The sequence below is a fragment of the Pongo abelii genome, chromosome 7, assembly GCF_028885655.2.
Source record: "Pongo abelii isolate AG06213 chromosome 7, NHGRI_mPonAbe1-v2.0_pri, whole genome shotgun sequence".
Taxonomy (NCBI): domain Eukaryota; kingdom Metazoa; phylum Chordata; class Mammalia; order Primates; family Hominidae; genus Pongo; species Pongo abelii.
This window is the reverse complement of record NC_071992.2, coordinates 146721046-146741074: the sequence shown is the minus strand read 5'-3', so window position 1 is coordinate 146741074 and position 20029 is coordinate 146721046. Positions and strand designations below refer to the sequence as shown.

Below are 20029 nucleotides of genomic sequence, written 5' to 3'. Positions count from 1 at the left end.
ACTGTGCAGCCTTCCCCGCTCCCTCTTCTTTCCTCCTCCTAGTGACTAATTTAGAGATATCTGAGTCGTGGAATGAAAGCAGATGTATTTATAGTCATCTTTCACAGAAAAGGGGAGTTCAAAGGGAATTCACATTGGTTGATTATTCACTATGCATCAGCCTACTTATCCATATCTTCTCATTTTATTTCACACAATAATCTGAAACATAGTTTAGAAAACAAGGCGAATAAACAAGAAAGTAGAGATTTAAGCTCAGGTCCATATAATAAAAAGTGTGTTCCCTTTCCACTTTAGCCATTGTCCTTGTTCCATGAGGGCATCAGGAGCCTGTGATGAATGCTGTCGGTGGCTAACACTGCGGATCAAAGCTCCTTGTGGTTTCTTGGGCCCAGAGAGCACCTCTGACTCCCCACCCGCACTCCCCCACCTCTGGTTTCTGGTCAGTCATCTTGCAAATGCATCCCCCCTTGGTTATAAGACAGATGGACAAGAGTGAGGTCTGCAACTGGAAATGTAACTGAGAGCCAATTCCCTGATGGCAAGTGGGTCATTAGTGCCATTGCTGTTCAGAAGAATAAGCCACCACTGTTCCTGCTGCCTTTTTTTCAAGGCGACAAAGTGCATCCTGCCATAATCATGGTGTTACCTCAGTCAGCAGTGCTCAGAGTAAGAGGCAGACATGAGGAGGACAAGGGTGCTGAACAGTCTTATAATAATGATGACAACAAAGATGATGCTTGCTTTATATAAAGCCAGGTGCACACAAGTATGTGTGTGTGCACATTTTTCCTGGCTTTGGGGAGGATGGTGTATATTTTGGGGCAGCTCCACACAAATAAATCCAGCATTTACGTTTTGCCCATGTCAGTCTCTATTTGCTTTCAGATATCCAGGAATGATTTTCAGAGTATTTGAGAAAATGAGAGGTGCAGATGGTTTTCACTGAGGCATGGTTTCAAATTTAAAGAGGATTATGGCCCAGAAATGGTGAGTAGAGGTGTGAACCTTTGAAATTCTAATTGCAGACCAGTCTGAGGAGGTATATACTTACCAGAGCACAATATCTCATTGTGAGCATATTCCTTTCTTGGCCGAAGGAGACGGGGGGAGGAGCAGATACATAACATAATCTTCAAATGAAACTGAAACAGCAATTGATGGCAGCAGTTTGGAGTCTTTGGTGAATTCAGTCAAGAAAGAAATCCCCAGCTGTCTACCATTGCAGTTAGCTTAGCTTGTTGTAATAATCTGTCTTCCTTGCTTCTGCAGAGCTGACTGTATACACAAGTCGGCTCCTGCTGGGAGGAATCTGTGGTCATTTTGACACACCCACTCCTTTATTTTACAAAGGATAGCACTAAGGCCCAAGATGACAGCATCAGTTACTAGGAGGGAAAACTCTGGAACCCAAGGCCTCTTGGAATTGAGGCAATTAAACACTGACTTTTGGCTTTTAATAACATCTCATGTTTATTGAGTCTTTACTATAATGCCAGATGAAGAAGATGGAAGGAACCACCACCACAGTGGAGGTGACAGGTGCTAGACGACTACCTGGAATAGATGGGAGAACAAAATAAATGCAAGACTCCAAGTCTGAATTTGTTTCCAGCCTAGAGGAAGGAAGGCCTTCTTGGAGTGAAGTCTAAGTGCTGTGTGTTGTCAGTGCTCCATGGGGTAACTGAGTCTCAGAAAGCTTAATTAGCTCAACTAGTATGGGCCATATTTGTTGCAAGTCACAGAATTTTCCAGATGCAGAGTGACTTGGTTAGTATGTGGGGAAGGATGGTAGGATTTTCTCCTGGGTGGCTCATACTTCAAAAGACCGTGTTCTGTCAACTATGGCACATGAGCAAGTGACCTCCAGGTATGGATCTTCAGCTGTCTGCTATCATCATCTGGCTGTCTCCCCTAACTTCAAACTTGGTGTGTCCCAAACCAAGCTTTTAAAGTGCTAATGAGGACAAAGTGGGTGCCTGTTTATTTATTTACTAATTTTTTAAAGAATGTGTTTTGAAGTTGACTTCTCAACTTCCCTTTGCCAGGGAAGAATATTTATTTATGTACATTCCCCTTACAAAATTTCCCTTTAGTTAGCTGGAACACTTGCCTACCTGAAGCATGGCCTCTTAGAGGACATTGATGAGCATCTCGCTGGAGGCACAGTGCAGGTTCAGTACAGCCAATAGAGGGAGGTGAACATCTCACACTTTTCTAATGGCTTTCCTGTGCACAAAGCACTTTCTCTTCCATCATCAGTGAACTCAACGTAACAGCCAGGTCCTGGGGTTGGTGTCCTTATCTTTTGGTTTCATGTGAGGCAACTGAGGGCCCAAGATGCCATAGACAACAGGATAATCTGGGTGACTTACTCTTGTCATTCTTTTCTCAAGATGTCACCTTGTCAGCAAAGCCTTCTCTGCAGATTCTTTATACTATAGCGACTCCTTCACTTTCTTACTTTATGTTTACTCCACTTTATTTATTTGTGAGTTGTCTATTTCTGTCCTAGAAGGTAAGCTTCATGAGAGCAGGGGCCTTGGCGTTACTCAATCTCCAGGGCCCATAGTTAGTGCTTAGGAAATATTTGAGAGTTAATGAGGTGCTGTATTTTGACAGCCACTCTGCTACTTCTCTGTAGCAGGCCCAAGGCTAAGACAAGATCCCTGCTTTGGGGCACTCCCTTGTAGTCAGGGGTAAGAACCAGAGAACGGATCTGAGGCTTAACAGTGCAAGATGGCAGAAGCCCAATCCCGGGAGTGAGGGGGTAGGGCGCGGTGGGTGTGTGTCGCGGAGGACAGGCTCAGCCTTCCATCCTAAGGCTATCAAAGGCTCTCCTGGCTTGAATTACAGGTACCAATCCTGTGGCCCTTCCCAAAGGCCTAGCTTTTTTTCTTCTTCTTCGTCTTTTAAACCAAATTCATACTCAGCGAATGGTGAGAAATTAAATGGATTCTTCGGACTAAGTAGATTGAGCTAGTTTTAAAATTAGCCATCTGTCAAGACCGAGGAGTGAGATATCTGTTGGTACTTTTTCCACCGAAATTTGGCATCTGCTTAGCATCGAACACCATTTGCAGCTCGGGCAATGCCTTTTACATTCCTTGACCCTCGGCTTTCCTGCAAGTTAAAAAAAAAAGTGCAAATGAAAGATTAGAAAATTATTTTTTTAAAAAAACCCCAAACCCTTCATTCGTCTTCACGCTGCATTGTAGCGACCTAAGCCAACTGCACAAAACCAGCCTGTAAGCGGTGAGGAGCACCCCGCAGAGAGATGGGGCGAGCGGGCAGCTGCAAGCCCGGGCCTCGGGAGGCCGCCCCTGCGCCCAGCGCTTCCTTCGCGGGGTCGGCGGCCCTCGCAGTAGAAGGCGGCTCTCCCGGGGCCTCACTTCCTGCACCCACATGCGACTAAAAAAGAACACGTACAACTTTTTTGGGCCCCCTTCTTGCAAAACGCTCGCGTAACGAGCTCGCTGAAGTAACCGCTCCGGGGGCGGACCAGGGACTCGGGCTTCCGGAGCCCCGGTGCCGCGCAGCCGGGGTCGGGAGCGGCAGCGTCGGAGCCAGGCCCCAGGGACGGTGCGCGAGCGGGGGCGGGGCGGGGCGGGGGCCGGGCCGGGGGCGGGGCGCGGGCGTGGGGGTGTGGGGGCAGGGCTGGGGGCGGCGCGCGTGCGCAGAGCACTTCCTTGTTTGGCCCCGTGACTACAGCGCGAGCGCCGCCCGCCCGCCCCCCGCGGGAGTGTGAGCTCAGTCAGTCAGGCCCGCGCTGCCGCCTGTCAGCGCGTCTGAGGAGGCAGCGCCGGGCGCCCCAGCCGCCCAGCCCGCGCACGCCCCAGCGGCCGGCCGGAGCCCAGACCCCCGCGAAGACCCCACGCGCAGCCGCGTCCCTTCCCCCGCCGCTGAGGAGCCTCCGCCGCCGGCATGAGCAGAGGGAGGCGGGTCCCGGAGAGCCCCCTGCCTCACGCGCGGCTTGGAGTTTGAAGGGCCCCGCGCCGAGCGCCGCCGCCTCCTGCCTTCGCCCGCCTCCTTCCCTCCCTCTCGCCGCCGCCGGGGACGGGAGCCGCGCGCCAGGCCGGGCGGCGGGTGGCGGGCTGCGGCCGGGGTTCATGAGCCGCCGGGCGGCCCGCGGCCCCGGGAGCCTGCGCCGTGACTCACCCCCCGCCCCCGCTTGTGTCTCGTCCCCCACGGCAGGATGCCGGACCAGATCTCTGTCTCGGAGTTCATCGCCGAGACCACCGAGGACTACAACTCGCCCACCACGTCCAGCTTCACCACGCGGCTGCACAACTGCAGGAACACCGTCACGCTGCTGGAGGAGGTAGGTCGGGCCGGGACCCCCGCCGTCCACGCTCGCCGCTGCCGCCGCGCAGCTGGAGGATCTCTTCTCGGAGCTGGGAGGAGGGGGACGCGGGGCCGGGGGCGCCACACCCCCTCAGGGAGCCGCCGGGTGAATAAGGAACTTAGGACGGGCGGCCCCTTCCCCATTCCCTCGCCCTTTCTGGGTCCTGCGGGTTGAAAGGCCTGGGGACTGGAGGTGGGAGAGGACTGAGCGAGCTGTGGACACTCCAGGGAGGACAGAAGATGGAAGTCCTGTCCCTGGCATGCACTGTTCGGCGCTTCCACATCTTCGTGACCCTCCTGTAACCCTCGAGGTAGGTGGCGTCAGGCCACCGAGGGCACAGAAGCGAAGTAGTGCAGCCAAGGTCACTAGCAAGGGACTAGGAGATGGGCAGTGAACGCACCCCTCAGCGGCCCGACTGGGCCAGGCAGGCGTAGCTGCGGAGACGAGGGCCGGTGGAAAAATCCCAAAGGACCCAGAGAGAACTCAGGCTGGGACTGTATCCACTCCAGGACTCCTCCCTCCTGTCTCTGGTGCCTGAAGCCCAGATGGAAAGAGATCTGTGCACATAGGTTCCCACCCGGCTCCCCTAACCCGGAGGGTTTGGTAGGGTTTAGGGCTGCTGCGCCAGCAGGACCTGCCCGCAGGGCACTCAGAGGCTGGACAGGGAGATCGGAGGCCGGTGCAGCCTGCTTGAGCTGACCAGACACGGAGAAAGGAGGCCCGAGGCGACAGTCAGACAGCTCCTCTTATCTGGACCCTTCAGGAAAGCGTTGCTGGTGGGGGGTGGGGGGCAGGGCCAAGGCCAAATCGATTTTCTTTAGGATTTTCAGTGAATTAATGATAGAGTGGTATGGGCAAAGAGGAACCTGAAAGCCAAGGAGCAGCAAAAGCCTCTGGGACCACGATAAAAATAGGATATTTGCCCTGGAACTCAGCAACATCAATAAGTGCCATAAAGCATCCCTCCCCTTCAAACAAGGCAAACGTATTTCAACTGAAAATGGCACCATTGGGTGGAAGGTAGGAAGGGAGATGGTTTTCCCTGGGTGGGTTATGCTGTGGCTGGTTTAGGTGAGTTCTGGGGAGCTCTTTCTGATGTAAGCCCCCCACCCCAAGGACGGACCTCTGTAATATGGGGAAGCTTGGGCTTCTGTGGGCCGACTCATCTTGAAATGAGCTTTGATACTCATGTTTCCAGACACGTAGAACTGGGATTCAGAAGTAGAGGGGTCCCAAATTTTAGGAGGGGAGAGACTTCTGTTAGTGCTGGGTCCCATCTGGCCTGCTTGGTGCTATGACTGAATGTGTCATTCCGGCATACTTCTAGAGTTCTCTCTGGAGTCAGTATTGGGTGATGGGAGTGAATTGTGAAGTGAATGGAGAAATACCACCTAACTAGGTTTGTTTGAAAACCAGAGGTAAATGGGTTTTTTCTTTTCTTTTTTTTTTTTTTTTTTTTTTTTGTGAACTGCCAGTCTGTTACACTCGTCTGGGATTACACAGAGTTGCCAGGCATTGAACCCCATCATGGGTCTGTCTTTCACTTAATTGTAATAAATTGAAACATGTTGATATGGGAGCATTTTGCATCCTCTTTCTGTACTAATTGTATATACTTCTAAGGATGTGACATTGATTAGACTGAGTGGTTATTTTCCTTCTAGATAAGTTTTTCAGTGCCTGCTAATAGAGCTGCCAGTTATTTTAACGTTCTCTTCCTGCACATTTAGATAGTGTTGCTGTATTCTGTTTGTGAAGGGTGTGATAAGATTAAGTATTTGGTGATGCTGTTTGTAGAGGTATGCGAGCATATTTTCCAGCAACCCTGTAGTAGAGGGTTAATGTTAAATTACATGCAGTTGCTGTTGATGTTAGTTTAAGGTTAATAAATTTAAAAGCAAATACATTTTTTTTAATGAGAAATTCTGTTGTAAGATTAGGTAGAAAAATAGAGTTAACTATAATGCAAGTGTAGTCACTTAGGAACTTGGAACCAGGCTAGAAGTTCAGTGTCATGTTAGAGTACATTGATGATACCCATGTTCTCAAAAATATAACAACGTTTCAGGATGGCACAATAATTTTACAATTTTTCTTCCGAACTTGAGGAAGGTATTGGCCAGGAAAACATTGTCTCCGGTCGGCGTATTTTAATTCTTGAGGTTGGACTCTCTGAGTGGTTACCTTTTGCATAGATGTGAAAAGTATGCTTTAGGTTTTTTAACTGATGGATAGCCACCATAGTTGAATTTTAATTTTTCCCCCTATGCTTACATATATGGAATTAGTGCATTATTATAAATATCTTAGGTGGATCACAATTCAGTTCTTTAAAAATACGGGGCTTAACATTACCACACTCAATATAAGAAAAAATTTGGGGGCATACCACAAAATCTTGTTGGCATATGCTTCACAAGGGAGATATTTGGAAACTTTAAGAATGTGGCTTGTGTTATTTTGTGGTTATTCTTAGGAAGAGAACTTTTGGGTACTTTTTGGTGATATGGAAACTCCGGAATAGGAATTAATTTGGGTAACTTGGAATTGTCATTTAAAAAAAATATTTTCCTAGTTCTAGTAAGTACCTTCCTGTTTATGACCTTTTTTTGCTCTTTGGATCACTAACGCACATACATAGAGCGCAACTGAAAAACTGTTAGATCTCCAAGATTGGAGCCCCAAATTAACCCATACTCTCTCTTTTACTATGTCTCCTTGGTAGAGACTGTGGTATGTTATGCAGATGTTGATGCTTTTAGTTAAATCTCTGTGATGAGCACTCTAGGAAGTAGATCAGAAATATATGGTAAGAAAGGCTGGGCGTGGTGGGTCATACCTATAATCCCAGCACTTTCGGAGGCTGAGGCAGGTGGATCACTTGAGGTCAGGAGTTCGAGACCAGCCTGGCCAACATAGGGAAACCCTATCTCTACTAAAAAATTAGCCAGGCATGATGGCGCATGCCTGTAGTCGCAGCTTCTTGGGAGGCTGAGGCAGGAGAATCATATGAACCCGGGAGGCCGAGGTTACAATGAGCCAAGATCGCACCACTGCACATCCGGTTAGGCGACAGAGTGAGACCACGTCTCAAAAATGGTAAGAAGAGGCAAAGAGGAGTTTATTTCTAGTTTACTTCTGGGCTTTACCTTTTGGGGCAAAGGGTCGCACATGGCTCTGGGGTTCACGGTTTGGCTGGCACACAAAGAGTGGCTACCTTGGGGAGGCAGGAATGGATGAGCTGGTGTTCTGCCAAGGTTTCATCCTGGTGTGTGAGTGTTTTCCAAGCAAAAAGCCAGTGTCTTACTTATTCAGCAGTGAAAGCATAGTGATGTGTGCCATCTTACTCTTGACCATTTTTAAGTTATGAGTAAGTGACTAGGAGAGTATAAGCATTTTCCGTAAACGGGAGCAGGCAGGCATTTTAGGACTGCTGTGACCCAGACAGTAGAAGGGACCCTCCATTTAAAGATTTAGAGTGGCTAATACTTAGTCCTTTGTCAGAGAGAGAGTCCAACATGATAAATGGAAGTCTACTTGGTTATTTTATATTGGGCCACATTTTAATTTGGTGACAATGAAGGAGGCAAGTTCTGTTCATTTATTGAGCAGCTGCTCCATACCAGGCCTGCTGTCGACACATGGCCTGAATGCTTACATTTACCTCTCATATGAGCTCTCTGAAAGAGGAACATTTATCATCTCCATTTTATAGAGAAGGAAATTGAGGCCCAGAGAGATGAAATGATTTCTCTCTAAGGTCAAGTGGCTAGTAAATAAAATGGAGTTTAAAAATCTCCCTCTCGGCCGGGCGCGGTGGCCCAGGCCTGTAATCCCAGCACTTTGGGAGGCCGAGGTGGGCAGATCACGAGGCCAGGAGATCAAGACCATCCAGGCTAACACAGTGAAACCCCATCTCTACTAAAAATACAAAAAAAAAAAAATTAGCTGGGTGTGTTGGCGGGCGCCTGTAGTCCCAGCTACTCAGGAGGCTGAGGCAGGAGAATGGCGTGCACCTGGGAGACAGAGCTTGCAGTGAGCCAGGATCACGCCACTGCACTCCAGCCTGGGCGACAGAGCAAGATTCCGTCTCAAAAAAAAAAAAAAAAAAAATCTCACTCCCTTCTCCCCGTGAAACAGGCTCTCACTCTGTTGCTGAGGCTGCAGTGCAGTGGTGCGATCTCAGCTCACTGCAACCTCTGCCTCCCAGGTTCAAGCGATTCTCTCACCTCTGCCTCCTGGGCAGCTGGGACTACAGGTACACACCGCCATGCCTGGCTAATTCTTGTATTTCTAGTAGAGACGCAGTTTCATCATGTTGGCCAGGCTGGTCTCAAACTCCTGACCTCAAGTGATCCGCCTGCCTTAGCCTTCCAAAGTGCTGGGATTACAGGCGTGAGCCACCACACCTGGCCCAGAGTTTAGAAATCTTAAAACAGTTAAGACATAAAATAGGTATTCTAAATGTCTACAAAAACATATTTCAGTGGCTTTATAGGGAACATAGGAGACTTTGCTGTCATTGCACCTTCAAGTTTTGGTCTGATTAAAAAGATGCCTAAATTCCTTGGAGGCTTAGTGTTTCTTCATGTTTATATTTCAGAGTTCTTAATAGTGATACTTAAATATACTGTTTTTTCCCTGTACTTTCAAAGATTTGGATATGAGTTTTCAGATTTAAATGTGGGAACTCATTTGAGTATAATCCATGAACAGCATTTGTTCAACACATTTTTGGGGAGCCCCTGCTATATACAAGTCATTTTCCAAGTCTTACTGAGGTATTGGGGTTATCCAGATTGTATTACAGAGAAGCTAGTGATCTTTAAGAAATAAAGAAATAAGGCTAAAACTCTTAACAGGGTAGAAAGGGGAGTTCATAGGGGAGGGAAATAGTATAGAACATTCATCCTAGGAATACAAGTGAAATCACTCAAATTACCATGTAGTCAATATACAGATTGTTCAGTGCCTCTTATGTGCCCAGCGGTGTGCTAGGCCCGGGGATACAATGATGAAGAACCCTGCCCTCAAAAAATGCAGCCTAAAAGTTTTCTTATGGAAATTGGCAATCAAATGTGGGTCTGGCATTAGAGGCTTTTCTTAATGTATTCACCTGGTGTGTTCAGTTCTTTCTGAAGATATAGAAATGTTTGATGAAATGAATGAAGATACAGAATGTAGATTCAGTATCAAGCTCTATCTCATGACAGTAACATTCCTACTACATGCTGCAAACCCTATACATACTATTATTTAATACCTTTTTTCACCCTACTGTCATCAATGGCTCCATTTTATAGATGAAGAAATTGAGGATTACAGCAGTTAAGTATTTTGTCCAGCTAGGTCGTACAACCGTAAGTATTCTGCCCAGGTCATACAACCAGTATCAGATTTGTGATTAATCGCATTACTGTCAAGTCCTCATGCGGGCCAGTCAGACTTCTGTATATGTTCCCTCACCTTCCATTTAAGTTTCAACCTTTATCTATGTCCTTTTGGGTGTCTGCCATGCTGATGATAGAGCTCATCAGTCTTTGATAAATACTGTTAGGTCCTTAAGTGTTTTTCTGTGAAATCTTACGCATAGGATTTCAGTGGTCAGGGTTTGACATCTGATCTTGTTCATCAGCTCCCCTTGCTCAAGAATGCAAGTGCATTACCTCTTAAATTTTAAAAGCTGGTAAACTTAATAGGAAGTGCTTCTTTATATTGCAGGTGCTAAACTTAAGGAGCCCATTAATTACCCCCAAGGAGATTGTAGTCTTAAAAAAAAAAAAAAAAAAAAAACCTCAGGAAGGATTTAGATAAAATCAAGATTTATACTTTTGCTTAATGTAGAGAAAGTATGTTTGGGTCTGTCTCTGACCTCTTGAAGATAATACAACAAAAGGCAAAGAAACCTTCCCATAATGTTTCCCATACAGAAGTCAAGGCTCTGTGCCCAGGCTTTTGACCCAGTCTGGAGGTACTTAGGATGAGGTTTTGTCTGGATGAAACCAGCAAAGGTCAGTGAGTGAATATATCTGTCTGTAGAATCAAAGGGAGGAGGAAATTGTATATGTTGGAACTCATGCTCTTTCTAAAACAAGGCACAAGCCTGTTAGCCAGATATTCCATGCTAATGCTTTTGGTCCTTCTGATATGGTTTGGATTTTTGTTCCCCCCCAAATCTCAAGTTGAAACATAGTCCCCAGTGTTGGAGGTGGGGCTTGGTGGGATGTGATTGGATCGTGGGAGCGGATGCCTCATGAATGGTTTAGCATCATCATCCCCTTGGTGATAAGTGAGTTCTCGCTCAGTTAGTTCTCTTGAGATCCAGTGTTTTAAAAGTCTGGGTCCTCCACTTTTTTCTCTGTCTCGCCCCTGCTTTTGCCATGTGATGTGCCTGCTCCCACTTCTCCTCCTGCTATGACTAAACACTCCCAGAGGCCTCCACAGAAGCCAAGCAGATACCAGCGCCATGCTTGTACAGCCTGCAGAATTTCCTTTCTTTATAAATTACCCAGTCTCAGATATTCCTTTATAACAACACAAGAACTGCCTAACACACCTTCTTATATATGTATCTTTGGATTTTAAAAAACTTTTTTTACACCTATCATCTAATAAAAGCTTATTCTAGTAGCATTCTTATTATTGCTTTACATATGAATACATAAAGGCTCACAGACATTAAATAACTTGTCCAAGATCACACAGTGGTAAATGGTAGACTTGGGCTCTGAATGCAGAATCTGCATTGAAAACCCATTCCGTTTCTTCTGTATTTCACTGTCTTTTATGCTTCCTGTCTGCCAGTTTGTTTTGTCTTGCAAGACCTGTGAGAAAGGCATCTATTAATTATCTTCTTACCTCTATTTGGTTTCTAGTGCTAGAGAGAGTTTGGGAGAGGGAAGAAAAATGAAAAGATAGTTGTTTTTCTCTGTTCTTCTGAGACCTCTTGCTGGACTCCTCAGTAAATCTCTGCCTTTTGTGATCAAAGACAGTGCTGCAAGCAATCCTCCTTGGACTGGGCAGATGTGAAAATGACCCTGTTGCTTCCAGCTCCACCCTGGCATGCTTAGTCTGGGACTGCTGACCCAACCTGATTTGCCTATGAGCTGTCCAGAGCCCTGGCTAAAGAACCACTACTCTCAGTTGCAGTTTCTGCAGGGCTGTCTGGCTCTCTGCTTCCAGCTTCCTGGCTGTACAAGAGCCCTGAGTTTTTGCTAGGTGTTAGTTATTCAGGGAATTGCTAAGTGTCCAAGTAAAAGCGACCTTGGAGAATACCTACTCTGGCGTTTGCCAGCCTGAAAGCCTGATCTCCAAAAGGCTCATGAAAGCTGTGATGGGGGTCTATAGCCGCTTTGTGGAAAAATTAGTGGACACTGCTAGTAACTTGGTTTGGCATAACTCTCATGCCAAATGTGTTTGATTTTGGCTGAAATGCATCAGCTCAGTGGTGTAGGACTAATCATCTTCTGCTGATCAGATGCTTGGATTGCCAGTTATAAAGTGGGAAAGCAAAGTGTTACCTCATTCAGGTGATTGGCTTCCTAGAAGGGCTTTGTATCTCCACGGGAGGAACCTCATGAATGATGGGACCCACCAGATCTAGTTTAGTCCTCATTGCTTTGAGAGGTGGAGACTGAGGCCCAAAGATGAGAAAGAAACCATGCAGGGATTTGAATTCAGGGCTGCCCAACCCAGGGATTTTTGCACTCTGCTGTTTAACAGGGTTGTGGGGACTGGCAATTCACAGTGTGGGAGTCCTCCCCAGTACCACTCCATGTAACTTGCTTCTGGGTAGAAAGAGTAGAGAGTAAACCTTAAGTTTGGAACTGAATCTTGCTAGCCCAGTCTGCTGTCATTAAGTCCTGGTCTCAGAAGACATGCTGTGCAAGGCCGAAGTAGCTTTCCCTGATGTTAGGCTAGCAGCCTTTCATTAGAAGCCATTTGTGGTGTTGGATGTTCAAACACTACCCAGACTTTTGCCTTCGTTGTCTATTTGTCCAGGGAGCCTCAGAGAGATGGTTTCCGTATATGTAACCTAGTCATTTGGGGACTAAAACCAGATCTTGGTCTTGGCCATTCCCACATGTATTACTTAAACATGAGTAAGGTTTGGGGCTAGAGATCACTTCATGTCTAAGCCTCTGTTTCCCCATTTGATAAATAAATGACATTGCTTTTTGAGTATTAAAGGAGACAATGCATGGGAGGCACTCATCAAATGACTTTATGTGTCAGTAAAGTATGTCCCTATGGGTGTCAAGGTCTGACTACTCAGCTCTCCTGTGATGCAGGGAAGAAGGAGGCGAATGAGGCTAGAAGCATTCCTTCATGGAGAATTAGATAGGCAGGACTGCTCTCTACTGAGGACCAGTGGCAACACTTGGGTTGAGGAGGGTGACGAAATTCTCTTGCCGAGGTTAATTGTATCCCTGTTACTTCTAGCGTGTGTTGGGCAAGTTACTGAGCCTTGGTGTGTCCTACTTTCCTTACGGGGATAAGTACCTACCTCTCAGTGAGTCAGTATCTGTAAAGCGCTTACAACAGTGCCTGGTGTGCTAAGTGCTCTATAAATGATTGTTCTTATTATCCTTGTTGCTATTGCCCTATATTATTGTATTATTGCATTAGACAATTGCATGTGTAACTGAGAAGATGAGACTTGGTAGACTCATTTCTGAAGGGTCAGTGATGAGGTCAGATGACAGAGAGATGAAGTCAGATGTGTGTACTTCAGGGACCCGGATTGGGGAGGCACAGATTGGACTAAGGAGAGGACTAGGGCAACACCAAAGACTTTGACCATTGTGGGTCATGGTCATAGCCAATTTGATCTGAAGCAGACTGTCAACTCAGTGTAACTGTATAATCAGCCCTTAGTGGGCCCTGTACTCTCTGAAGTAAGGGAACCAGTGACCAGAGCTGCCCACTTTGACCCAGGCCAGCCTGATGGGTTCTACCGGTGCAACCTCATTGCCCATGCTTCCTTGTGTCACTGCTATAATCTTTCTGCCTGCTTCTACACCCCACTTGTCGAGTCCTCTCCATTGGTGTGTGAAAGCTGCTCCTTCTGATTCTTGCTTGGGCTTTGGGGTAATGAGCTGTTTTCTCTGTTACATAATAAATGCAGATATTTATTATGTACCTGCATAATTGATTGTGGTCATTTGTGGGGAGGTGAAACATTTATGCCTTGGCCCTGACTGGTATAGAGCATGGCAGCTAGGTTGTGTGCTTTACTGATTACAGTTTGAAGCACTGCGACCACAAGAAATTCTATTTTGGTTAGGAGGCAGGAGCCTTAAAGCAAAAGGGATCTCTCCTTGAATTTTCATTTCTGTGTGCTTCATAGCTTGTTTTCAGTGTCAGTAAAACGGGTTTTAATTATTTGTGGGCAAGAGTTAGGTCAAGATCAGGAGGCACTTGACTCTACTTGGTCTTAACAGAATCCAGGAGTTCACAGTAGGCTCTTTCCAGCCCAGAGCCCTGTCTGAACAGCCCTCTGTCATGGCGCTGTTTGTGGTCAGTTATATAAGAACTGAATTTTAATGCCGAGCTATGGTATAATTTTCCCCCAAAGAACTGGAATATGTGTCCCCTTGATAAGACAGCACCCAATTTAGCCACTCAAAAGCTGGGAAAATAAAATCAGAACCTCGTGTGCCAAGGAGGTAAAGCCCAAAAGACGACTGCATTTTGGCACCAGCTATTATAGAAAGCAGAGTTGGCTAAGTCAATCTAGGCCATCCCTTTCCCTGCCAGATGCGTTTTGGGTGGAGGAAAATGTAAGCTCTTCTTAGCTCTATTATTAAAACAGCCTGGATACCTTGCATTTCCGTAGCATTGTACCCAAAGGCTAGGGTCAGAATGGCCTTGTCCCCAGTGCCTGGTATAGCACCCAGCACCCAGTGGGCTGTAAGTATAGTGAGGGCTATGTTATTATGACGCACATTCTGTAGAACTGGAAAAGGCCTCAGAGACCATCTAGTCCAACTCCTCTTTTTATGGATGAGGAAGCCGAGGCCTAGAAAACCCAAGTGTGTTAGGCTGTTTTATTGTAAGAGGTCCCTTCCCCTTCCCCAGCAAAATGAAATACATTGGTTAAAGCAAAATGGGGACTTATTGGAAGGATTCATGGGAGATATTTTATGGAACATGAGGGGCAAGAATGAAGGACTTCTCTTTTGGGCAAATGGTAGATGAAGGCAACTCTGGCACCAAATTATTCCCAGCTCCAGTGCCCTACACCACATTGGTGTCTGCCTGATTCTGGGTCAAGGATATCTGGGAAGGAGGATTGGATTGGCTCCACTTGGGTCTGGAGACCACCCTTGCTCCATTCAGCTTTGGCCAGGATGAGGGGGTTATGTGATGGGTGGGGCTAAGTCTTCCTCTTCAGCCTGGGGGTGATGGTGGTCCTCAGAGGAGAGTAGGAGAATAGGGAAGCACACCGTTTACACCCAGATCACACAGCAAAGCTGGGACTAGATTCAGTTCTTCTGGCCTCGTCTTCGTTTTTCATTGACATGACAGTTAAATGGAAATGATGGTACTTCACAGCTGTTTGGAGAATCACTAGGAATATAAGGGAGGCAGATGCCTGGCACTCAGTGACACTTGGAAGATGTTAGTTTTTCTGCCCTTCCCTCTGCAAGTCTCACCTCCCCTTGATCCTTTCTGCTCTGTACTCATTTGGGATACTTGGAAGGACTGTGGTCGGAGCACTGTGCTGCCTAGTTTTAGCTTTGCTGATGTGGTCAGGAAAAATCAACATTCCACACAGGGTATGGCCAGAAAAGAAACATCCCATTGCCACTAAATCCAAAGTGATGGCATGGTGCTCTTTGAATAATCTTTCCATAGATATCCAGGATGGATGGAAGACCAGGCAGGGCAACTTGGCTCTCTTCGGAAAATTTTTCTGGTTTAATTGGTTTTTCCTCAGTGTTAAATAACAGAGCCTGCTTAAAGGTCCAGTGACGACTAATGGCTTTATTTCCATTGAACGGCTTCTTCACTGCCCAGTTACATATGAAATAAAATTGTCTTCATTGTTTTGAAATGTGGGGAGCCTTCCTTTATGTTTCATTAATCATTTTTTATGATGCCCATTTCCTTTTCCTTGTAATGTTTATTCACATTAATAGCATTTACATAAAATTAGATACTCCTTATTTCCACGAAGTACAAATCAAAATAAGCACTCACTGCTGGCCCAGCAGCTGCTGCTGCTTTAATAATAGTAATATTTTTCATAGCAAGGCAAGTGAATACACTGCCTCCCAATAAATAAGCTGGTGCCAAGTCAGTGCTGTCACTTCCCAAGGCTTCTGCATTTTGTGTGTAAGAGTTTGAACTAATTCAGAATCTGCGAACATTGCTGTTAAGAACCTACTCTATGCCGGGTACTGTGCTGGTTGCCTTACCTGTATCATCTCATATAATCCTCCCAACAGCCCTGTGGGGTGGGTGCTGTTTCTTCATTTCACAGATGATGAACTAGGTTTAGAAAGGATTCAACTCAATTTATGCTCTTTCTACTCAGACTCATCCTCAAGAAAAAAAATGTAGATATGCATGCTATGCTAATGAAAAAGAACAAACAGGAAATAGGCTTCTGCTGAGACATGAGATATGTAGGTTAGACTCAAAAGAACTTCCTGACAGGGTATTAAATACCAACCGCATGGCCATGGAAGTAGGATTTTTTTCCTCCTGATTTTGGGATAATTTTGTCAATGATAGGCTGGTGAGCTAAGTTGTGTTCTTATTCATGTTCACGTATGTCTTCACTTTTAGTAGATTGTAAGTACCTCAGGGACATCCCCCCTCACTTTTTAACCCTAGGTTTTTAAATTTGTTTTGTTTTTAATGTAGTTAGCATTCAGATGTTTGAGTAAAATTATGAAGATTGTAGCAAAACTACATTTGATTTATAAATCTCGAAGGCAGACCTGGTAAAAAGTTTTCCAAATATGGTTAAGTCTACCTCTCTGGGCTTTATATATATGCCTACCAATTGCATAGAGCAGTTGGAAAAACCCACAGTTACTAAATTTCCTGAAGGTTGTGCTGCAGATGCTTAGCAGACCTGAATGCTAAAGCCAGATTCCTAGTCTGTCCTTTTGGTGTCTGCAACCTGCAGTCCTCTGTTGGCCTAGTAATACTAAGTCACAGAGTTGGCTGTCAATTTTTGAGTACCAGCTCTGTACTGAGTACTTTTTTGTTATGTTGCCCAGGCTAGTCTTCAACTCCTGAGCTCAAGTGATTGGCCTGCCTTGGCTTCCTTGGCCTCTCAAAAGTGGTGGGATTATAGGCATGAGCCACCTGTGCCCAGCCTGTACTGAGTACTTTACATAGGCTGTTTCAAACTCTCACATTACCCTGCTAGTACCTGAGGGAGGTGGGAATCAAATCTGGGTTTGCCTGGTTCCATAGCCCCCACCTCCCCACTGCCACCCTGCCTTGCTTTGATATTAGTGATTTAGCTGCAAAGTGCAAGTAAACGGAAGAGAATCTGGTTAGCATTTACTTTCTTGGTGAAACAGACACGCATACAGAGACATGAACAAGACCTGCATCTGCCAGTGGAAAAGGAAAGCATTTTTCCCTCCTGACTTGTTTCTTTCGAGTTGAAGGGGAGGCATTTAAATCTAGATAATTTGCATCATGCATCTGGGACAGCCAGTCACAATATGGTATGAAAGGGATTAATGAGAGAATTGGTATTTTCAAAAAGTGTTGACCTCTCAGATTTTTCTTTATGGATGGTAAGTAGTGAATCATACGATTTTATGAGCAGTTGGTGCCCTGAGTTTACTCTCCAGCATTTCTGCACTCTGTTATAATATATTCTCATTTCATCCACACAGCACTTTGTTAGGCAACAAAGCCACTATTTTCTCATTTGACAGATGAGGAAACGGGCTCAAAAAGTTAAAAATAATTTCTCAAAGGTCATTTGACTGAAAAAACATGATGAGGCTTGAGGTCAGTTCTGCCAACCAGTCTCCCCCTTCACTTTGAAAGAGACAGACCTATGTTGGAGATGTTTTGTCATGTAATTTGTAACTAAAACAATACCTTTAGGACTAAAACATACGGGTTTTATTATTGGATAATTTCATGGTACTTTGCATTATTAGATTCTCCTTCCTCTCCACCCTCCCCCATACCTTTTGTAGTCTGTTTTGCGCTAGTAGCTCAGTCCTCCAAGTGGTTTTTTACTTTGGACAGTTTTTCTTTGTTGTTTTTTGTTTGTTTGTTTTTTAAGAGACGCAATCTCGCCCTGCTGCCCAGGCTGGAATGCGGTGACATAATCATGCTCACTGCAGGTTCTATCTCCTGGGCTCAAGTGACTCGCCTCAGCCTCTCAAAATGTTGGGATTACAGGCATGAGCAACTGTGCCCAGCCAGTTTGCTTGTTGTTAACTTAAATTTTTGCACATGCAATAGCAGAGCGAAATGTAACTATCATTCAGTTTCAACAATTGTCTGCTTTTGGCCAATCTTTTTTTCATTTCTACCTCCTTCCCCTGATTTTTTGAAGCAATATCAGGTATTTCATTTCATCCATAAATACTTTGGTATGTACTTCTAAAAGATAAGGACTTGAAAAAAATAAACCTGAACCATAATTTGTTTTCTCATCTGAAGAAAACACTTCCTCAGTGTCATTAAATATTTAGTCACTGTTCAAATTTCCCTGGTTGTCTCTTTAAAAAAAAATGATTTGTTTAAACGGATCCGTATGAGATCTGTATGTTGAAATTCATGGACATATTTCAAATTTCTTTTAATCTGTGGGTTCCTCCCTCTTTTTTTCATTGTAATTCATTTGCCAAAGAAAGTGGTGGTTTATCCCGTAGTTTCCCATAGTATGGATAGTGTTGATTGCAACCCTGCACTGTCATTTAACGTAAGCTACAGTCTACTCTTAACAGACTTTTGTTATTAATAATTTCCTCTTATTAAAGAATAAGAAGAACCTATTCCCTTTGTAGAAAATGAGGACAAGTATAAAAGAAGAAAATTTAAAAGTCATCCATAAGCCCACTAACCAGAGGTAGCTGCTACTGTCACTTAAGGTATTTTGCTCAGATACATCTCTGTCCTGCTTATTTTCATTTAACACATCATGAACATTTCCATTTCATTAAAAAGTCTTCAATAATATTTAAAAAGGCATGTCATTGTATTAAATGATGTTTCCCTCCCTCCCTTAAGTTGCTCCCAATTGTGTGTTTTGTACAGTTGGCTTAGCAGTTTCCCCAAAGGGAGGACCTGTTGTTCACCTGTTGCCCTCATGTGTGTTGGTGCATTATAAGTTACATCAAGCGGGTAGGAGTAGTGAAGGGAAAAAGGAGTGAGTGTGGGTGTGTTCAAACTCTCTGCCTAGACTGAAAGCCAGTGTCATCTCAGTGTTAGGGGGTGGTGAGTAGCTCTGCCTTATCAGCCCGTATCCGCCTTAGTGGTGACTTCTCTATCTGCCCCATACAGCCTCTTGTCTGAAATTCCTGCTTACCATGGAAATAAGTTTGTTAAGGCCTCTCTCTTGGGCTCAGAAATAAATAAATAGCATTCACTATGAAAAGGGGAAATAGTTAAAGACCAGACATGGCCAGCTCCTAGCCTGCCTGTTGCCTGACCTCAGGTAGCACCTCCATTCTTCCTTGCCTGAACATTTTAACCTCCCATGACTAAGTCACAGGACATTTCTCCAGCTGAAAACCTTTTTGGCTTAGTAAGTATCTTTTACAGACCCAACCTGTACTGCCCCATCATTCACACATAGTTGTGAATTAGTTTGGTTGCTTCCCACTTAACATTTGGCTGAGAAGTAGGGTGGGAAGTACCTTGGAGAGAGGGGTAGAAGTTAGATGTGCCTGGAGGGGTGTAGGGTAGGGTGCAACGAGGTTCTTGGAGCAACTTGAGGGGAAGGAGAAGAGGAGGAGAAGGTGCCAAAAGCAACTTTAACTTGAGAGTTTCTGAGAGTTGGCATCTTTTTTTAAAAGTCAGGTTATATTTCACATTTTGTCCTTGAGCTGTCCTTTGGCTAGGGAACCCCATCACTTTGTCATGTGAGTTTGTTACGTTTTGTGTTTGTAACAACCACTTTTGTTTTTCTTAGGATGGTGCTTTCTCAGTTCCAGAAGTTTCAGAGAGGCCCTCCTCAGTCTTTGGAAATTGCTTCTGGGTATATTGGGCCTGTGCTTCCCTAGGGGGCCAAATAGCAGCTATCTGGAGCATCTTTCCCTGTGGATTTCAGCTTAGAATGGACATCTGTTAAGTCACGGTCCACTCTTGGTAGAATGTGCTGGGTTCCATGCTGAGTACTTTACCCACGGTATTTTACAGAAGGCCTCTATTACTGGATGTTCTGAGGAGAAAATCTGGAAAGTAAACAATATTAACTTCGTTTTACAGATGAGAAAACTGAACCTTGAGGGAAGGAGTGACTTGATCAGGATGTGCGGTCAGGGGAAGCTGGAGTTTGTGTCTCTGAGGTCTGTGGTCTTACATGATGAGTGCCACCCTTGCCAATTTGCCTTCTTCATCCTCCTCACCCCCTAAGACTTCTTGCTTGCCCTTAGGGTCTCTGGACATTCTCTTTTCTGCCTCACGGTGAATGCCCTGGCTCAGGACCGACACCCTCCTTTCCAAAGTCTGCTTTCAGCTGACTCTTGG

At 45.3% G+C, this 20029-nt stretch overlaps 1 protein-coding gene and 1 long non-coding RNA gene across 17 annotated transcripts in view; one reads left to right on the top strand and one right to left on the bottom strand.

Moving 5' to 3' along the window:
* Positions 1 to 20029, top strand: part of ASAP1 (ArfGAP with SH3 domain, ankyrin repeat and PH domain 1) — a 389931-nt gene that overhangs the window by 82007 nt on the left and 287895 nt on the right. For 7 of the 16 annotated variants that reach the window (XM_024251018.3, XM_024251022.3, XM_063726810.1 and 4 more), the window contains one exon: positions 4195 to 4321. The exons of 5 other annotated variants lie outside the window; for them this stretch is intronic. In XM_024251018.3, coding sequence (XP_024106786.3) covers positions 4195 to 4321 — 127 coding nt within the window. Of the gene's footprint in view, positions 1 to 871; positions 991 to 1010; positions 1871 to 4194; positions 4322 to 20029 lie in introns of those variants that run through there. 4 more of the 16 variants (XM_054518821.2, XM_024251017.3, XM_063726807.1 and 1 more) reach the window with 3 other exon arrangements.
* On the bottom strand, positions 66 to 3586 carry LOC129047548 (uncharacterized). The gene is made up of 2 exons (XR_008509305.2): positions 3430 to 3586; positions 66 to 3123 (listed from the first exon to the last, which is right to left on the bottom strand). It is a non-coding gene; the product is annotated as an uncharacterized LOC129047548 (long non-coding RNA).